The sequence below is a fragment of a genome, unplaced genomic scaffold, assembly GCF_019419815.1.
Source record: "Pyrus x bretschneideri cultivar Hongxiangsu unplaced genomic scaffold, Pyrus_bretschneideri_v1 Contig8, whole genome shotgun sequence".
Classification (NCBI taxonomy): domain Eukaryota; kingdom Viridiplantae; phylum Streptophyta; class Magnoliopsida; order Rosales; family Rosaceae; genus Pyrus; species Pyrus x bretschneideri.
The window spans coordinates 9,417,062-9,423,472 of NW_025999820.1; the positions used below are offsets into that span (position 1 = coordinate 9,417,062).

The 6,411-nt window shown below is 36.1% G+C and overlaps 1 protein-coding gene across 1 annotated transcript; it reads left to right on the plus strand.

Moving 5' to 3' along the window:
• The first annotated feature begins 292 nt into the window (after positions 1–292).
• Positions 293–4,386, plus strand: LOC125473224 (disease resistance protein RPV1-like). Its single transcript, XM_048575757.1, has 6 exons — positions 293–874; positions 1,186–1,417; positions 1,558–2,511; positions 2,630–2,773; positions 2,905–3,858; positions 3,977–4,386. Exons 1-6 carry the CDS (start codon positions 384–386, stop codon positions 4,052–4,054), a joined length of 2,853 nt encoding a protein of 950 aa, XP_048431714.1. The 5' UTR covers positions 293–383; the 3' UTR covers positions 4,055–4,386.
• Positions 4,387–6,411: the final 2,025 nt, after the last annotated feature.

A 6,411-nucleotide genomic window follows, 5' to 3' on the forward strand; every position in this document is an offset into this window, starting at 1 on the left:
ATTATATATTTTGTTTACTGACGCACATGCGAGTTTTTTTTATATTTTTATTAGTGTTACCTATGTGAAGTGAAGACTAACTGTAATATAAGACAGAGAAGCAACGGCGCTTTCATTGCGTAATATATATACATATATATATATATATATGTTGTTGCATCGCATGCGGCATGCCGTAGGCCAGCAATTAAAGTACTCTAAGTGAAAATGAAGTTGTCGGGGAAAGTTCCTCTCCTTCAAGTTGACCACATTCACATTGGAAGGTAGTAGGTAGGAAGAAATGCTTGGGGATTGATATAACAAGAGTCCATTGTCATACCATATTGCACATTCCAATTCTTTGAGAGGCTCTTTTCTTTAGGTTACCATGCTTTAATTCTTCTATGGCCAATCAACTGGTCGCTTCTTCTTCCTTGCCTCCTTCATGGAAATATGATGTGTTTTTGAGTTTCAGAGGAGAGGATACACGCACCAATTTTACAGATCATTTATACAACGCTTTGGTTAATAAGGGAATCAAGACCTTCATTGATCGCGAACTTCGAAGAGGAGAAGAAATAGCACCAGCGCTTCTCAAAGCAATTGAAGAATCAAGAATTTCTCTTGTCATATTCTCTCAAACCTATGCATCTTCATCGTGGTGCTTGGAAGAGCTCGTCAGGATTCTTCAATGTAGAGAATCAAAGCAACAAATGGTTTTGCCAGTTTTTTACAAGGTGGAACCGTCCCATGTACGAAAGCAAGAGAGTAGTTTTGGTGACGCGTTTAAAAAACTTGTGAGCAAATCCGGCAACAACAACGAGAAGGTGCCCATGTGGGAGAAAGCTCTTACAGAAGTAGCAAATTTGTCAGGATTTCCTGTCAAGGAGGGAGAGTACGCACATTTCCTCCCCCTTACCGTGTATTTATATAGTTAATTTCCTACAAGAATGTCAACAATTTAGTTTTTTTGTTTCATTTTTACTCTTTAGATCTTTAGCAAGCGACACATAATGGACTTTATTAGTAAGTACTAGTGCATTTTGGATAAGAAACAGAGAAAAAATTTCAAGTACACTTTTGGTTAATATCGTATAATATTTATCTCTGTTTGAAATATTTCCCTCTGTTTGTTTTTTACATCTCTAAAATATAGCAAAAAAGATAGTTCACTGATTAAATGTGTTATTTGGTTTGAACTGCTAGCTACGAAGCTACAATAATCAGCGAGATTGTTAAGGATATCTTAGTTCAAGTACCTAAGAAAAGTATAGATCGTTTGCAAACTACATTGGATAGTAACGAGTCTTATGAAGAAGAACCTTTCAGAGATAGTCAAAGAGTACTTCAGAAAAGTTGTGATGCTTGGAATGATGTCATGGACCAAGATAGTTTTGATATGTCATACAAAGACATGAGACAATTGAAGGGGTTTAAGGTACATACGTTAAATTATTTTGAACCATTATTTATTTACATATACATTTTATTTCCAAAAAAAAAAAAAAAAGTCAAGTGTTTCATTATATTCTTTTAAAAGCATGTGATTTTTTTTTTTGTTTTGATTTGCTTTCACAGAATTCGGCAAATTTTACATCTATAAATTTCAGAGGCTGTGAATTCTTAGAAAAAATCCCTGACTTATCCGGAAGCCCAAATCTAAAGCACTTGGTTCTAAGTGACTGTAAAAGTTTGGTTAAGGTTGATGATTCTGTTGGATTCCTTGATAAACTTGTTTACTTGAATCTTAATGGGTGCTCTAAGCTTACGAGGTTTGCAACAAGACTTAAGTTGAGATCCCTTGAATGGCTTTATCTCAAAGGTTGCACAAGGCTTGAGAGATTCCCAGAAATAGAAGAGGGCAAGATGGAATCTCTAACCGACTTGGATATACGACAGAGTGGCATTAGAGAATTGCCTTCATCAATTACATATCTTACTGGGCTTCAAAGATTGAAGGCAAATGAATGTGAGAACCTTACAGGTACATCATTACATCATCTATATGGGTTGCAAGATCTGATTCAAGTTCATTTCGGTAAGTGCCCAAAACTCGTGACATTTGGGAAGAGTAAGGTGAAGTTTGATGAAGTTTCATCTTGCAGTACCCAATCTAAGTTGCTTTCAACTGACTCAGATACTTCAGATGACAATTCTATCACATTAGCCCTTCCTAACTTATTTGATCTTGATTTGGGAGGATGCAATTTATCAGAAAGTGATTTCCTTGTGCCTCTTGGTTGCTGGTTCACATTAGTAAGCCTTGATCTGTCGAGAAACGATTTTGTTAGTCTTCCGGATTGCATTAGCAAATTTGTCAACTTAATGAAACTTAGATTGAGTGGTTGCAGAAGGCTTCTGGAAATTCCACTAGTCCTTCCACCAAGCCTATTGGATTTATATATGGATGATTGCACGTCATTGGAGAAAATTCCAAAATTGCCCCCAATGCTTGAGCTCCTAGTTTTGACTAATTGCTTTAGACTAAGAGGCGGTGAGGTGGCAAAGTTGGAAAACAATTTGTTGAATGAGGTTGCTCCCTCTTCTTATTAATTTTTCGTGTAACGAAAATTTATTTTGTTAATACTTGAGAGAGCATTTAGATCATGACTCTTAGTAATTAGTTATCTATACATTATTGTCGTTGCAGAAATCTCTTCAGCGCGCTGAATTGCAAGTTATTCTTCCACGTAATGAAGTTCAAAACTGGTTCGGATCGTCCAATTATCATGCAAGACATCTCGCTAGTTTTGATATGTCATACAGGAAAATTAGACAATTGATGGGATTTAAGGTACATACTTTAAATTATTTTGAACCATTATTTATTTACACATATTTTATTTCCAAAAGACAGTCAAGTGTTTCATTATATTCTTTTAAAAGCATGTGATTTTTTTTTTTTTTTTGATTTTGCTTTCACAGAATTCGGCGAAGTTTACATCTATAAATTTCAGAGGCTGTGAATTCTTAGAAAAAATCCCTGACTTATCCGGAAGCCCAAATCTAAAGCACTTGGTTCTAAGTGACTGTAAAAGTTTGGTTAAGGTTGATGATTCTGTTGGATTCCTTGATAAACTTGTTTACTTGAATCTTAATGGGTGCTCTAAGCTTACGAGGTTTGCAACAAGACTTGGGTTGAGATCCCTTGAATGGCTTTATCTCAAAGGTTGCACAAGGCTCGAGAGATTTCCAGAAATAGAAGAGGGCAAGATGGAATCTCTAACCGACTTGGATATACAACAGAGTGGCATAAGAGAATTGCCTTCATCAATTACATATCTTACTGGGCTTCAAAGATTGAAGGCAAATGAATGTGAGAACCTTACAGGTACATCATTACATCATCTATATGGGTTGCAAGATCTGATTCAAGTTCATTTCGGTAAGTGCCCAAAACTCGTGACATTTGGGAAGAATAAGGTGAAGTTTGACGAAGTTTCATCTTGCAGTACCCAATCTCAGCTGCTTTCAACTAACTTGGATATTTCAGATGGCAACTCTGTCACATTAGCCCTTCCCAACCTATTTGATCTTGATTTGGGAGGATGCAATTTATCGGAAAGTGATTTTCTTGTGCCCCTTGGTTGCTGGTTCGCATTAGCAAGCCTTGATCTGTCGAGAAACAATTTTGTTAGTCTTCCGGATTGCATTAGCAAATTTGTCAACTTAATGAAACTTAGATTAAGTGGTTGCAAGAGGCTTCGGAAAATTCCACAAGTCCTTCCACCAAGCCTATGTGACTTGTATCTGGATGATTGCACGTCATTGGAGAAAATTCCAAAATTGCCCCCGATGCTTGAGCGCCTGGAGTTAACTAAATGCATTAAACTAAGTGGCAATGAAGTGGCAAAGTTGGAAAACAATTGGTTGAATGAGGTTGGTCTCTCTTCTTCTTAATTTCTCTTGAAATGAAAATTAATTTTGTTAATACTTGAGGGAGCATTCAGATCAAGACTGTTAGTAATTAGCTATCTATACGTTATTTAATTTGCAGGAATCCCTTCAACGCGCTGAATTGCAAGTTATTCTACCAAGCAATGAAGTTCAAAAGTGGCCCGGCCATACCCTTTGACCATCTTACAACCACCGAACATCTATCAGAAAATGAATTTGGTTTTGAAGGTCCTCTGCATTCCCAAGGGGATACGCTATTAGGATTAGCTCTATCTGTTGTTCTTGGAGCACGAACTAAATATTTTGATCATCCTTGTATTCTCATCAAGGGAGTACAAAAGCTTGTACCTTATTTATGGGATGAGATGAAAATTGAGGCAACTCGTGTGGCTCAAGTTAGTGGATTTAGACGATCACGAGAAGCAGGGGGATATTTGTCAAGTTAGGGGGTGTTTGTTGCGCCGGACTATCTCGGACTGGATTAGCTTCAAGGACTAAGCTGGACTGGCTTAGACTAGACTAAATTGGACTAACTTAGTGAAGCGTTTGGTGCAGTATTAGACTAAGAAGCTGGATAATAACAAATTCTAATATTATATTATTTAATATATAAATTATTAATATTTTATTATGATCTTATCTTTTTTTTTTCATCTTTTCCTACCATTTCCGTCCCACTCTTTTCCTCTGCTCTCATTGTCCCACCCTCTCCCTTTTTTTTTTCCTCTTAGACCTCTCAATTCATGTCTCTTTCTCATTCCTGGTCAAACTCCTTATTGATTCCAATCTCTATTTCTCTGTCCTCCCTCCCTCTCTAGCAATGCGTTGTTCGAATGGAACCTCATGGCTCCAATTTTCCCGACGAGTTGCAGGTTTCCCAGTGTGTTTTCCGGCCAACCCTTGTTAAATTGGATGAAGTTAGCACCGCCAAAAAATTCATCACCATCCCTAGACCGAGATCTTAGCTTTGAATGCTCAAATCTGTCATGGATTTGAAGAAGCCCAAACAGGCCGAGACTTCCAGGCCATTTTTCGGCCACATTCGACCACATTTTGGCCTCGATTCAGGTAAAATCGTAATCTTGTCACTCCCAGCTTCAATTTGGTATATTTTATATGAAAGTTGGTTGTGAAATGGATTTGAAAGAGAATCGGAAAGTTAATGATTGATCTAGGTGATCGGAGATGATGAGGAGTCTGTCGGAAGTGGTCATTGAGCATGACGAGGACGAGAAAGAGATGATAGTCTTAGCTAGTCCCATGGTTATTGGGGGGTCTCGCTAAGACCTCTTAGTGAAGGGTTTTGTCCATGCTAGTCCCCTTTAGTCTCATTAATGTTAGTCCCAGCATGGAACAAACACAGTATTGGACTAATAGCTAGTCCAGTCCAGTCCAGTCCAACTTAGTGAGGGCAAACAAACGCCCCCTTATAGTTCCTTTCCCCAACTCTGCACGCATTAAAAGTTATTGGGTGCACCGCCTATTGCGGAACCAAGACGAACGACTTCCCTTGTCATTGGGATCAACGAGTAGTCTTGGGAAGAAGCCTCGGCCAGTTGGATCCTCAGATATCGTCGTTGATGATGTGATCTGCAACAACAATGGCTTTCCTTATCTTTGGAGTCAGCGGATGATCATCTCCGATTTGTTAGGAATTTGGGTACATTCATTTGCACTTTCCTTTTCTTTTAAAGTAAATTAAGTACATTAACTTCTCCTTATTGTACTGTCTTGCGTTTGTCCTTCTATTTTCTTGATATGCTGGTGCAACCTTTTTTATAGACGGCTTTTCTGTTGAATAACTTGTCCTTGTTCTGCTGTCAAATATATACATTTGGTGTATTTATATTTATGGCCAAACTTTGTATCATATATTTCTAGTTTTAGTTGGTACCCATTTTTAATTTGCAACTTTTTTTTTAAATTATACCAATTTTCTTTTCTGTTTTAATTTGTACTCATATATTAATTTCTTTGCCCATATTTTTTAAACTTTTATTTGTACTCATAATTTTTTTAACCTTTTATTTGTACTTGTAGTTTGTTTATAATGTGCCCATTTTTCTTTAAAAATGACCATTTTGTTATATGTGTACCAATTTTTTTGTTTTGTAAGTACGATTCTTTTTATATAAAATGTACCCATTTCTTATTATGAAATCAATTTATTTATTTTTAAATCTAAAATGTACCCATTGTTTATATATATATATATATATATATATATATAATGTACCCATTTAATTTATATAAAACGTGCCCTTTTTTTTTGGTATAAAATGTACCAAATTTTTTAATGTCAAATGTACCTACATTTTTATATAAAAATACCAAACTTTTATATGTAAAATGTCCCTTGTATAAATGTACTCATATTTTATAAAAATAAAAATAAAAATAATCTAGAATGCACCCATAAACAATTTTTTTTTATTGTTTATTGTTATTGGTCCCTAATTAAATTTTCTTAGGCCATATCCAATAGAGATGGCCAAAGGTCCAAAAGCCAAATCCAATAATTGATTTAAATTTAAT

What these genes read in the sequence shown, in the direction of transcription:
- LOC125473224 (XM_048575757.1), top strand. Translation starts at nt 384, where the DNA reads ATGGCCAATCAACTGGTCGCTTCTTCTTCCTTGCCTCCTTCATGGAAA. An exon ending in GACAATTGAAGGGGTTTAAG is followed by an intron (nt 1,418 to 1,557) that starts GTACATACGTTA and finishes TTGCTTTCACAG; the next exon opens with AATTCGGCAAATTTTACATC. An exon ending in GACAATTGATGGGATTTAAG is followed by an intron (nt 2,774 to 2,904) that starts GTACATACTTTA and finishes TTGCTTTCACAG; the next exon opens with AATTCGGCGAAGTTTACATC.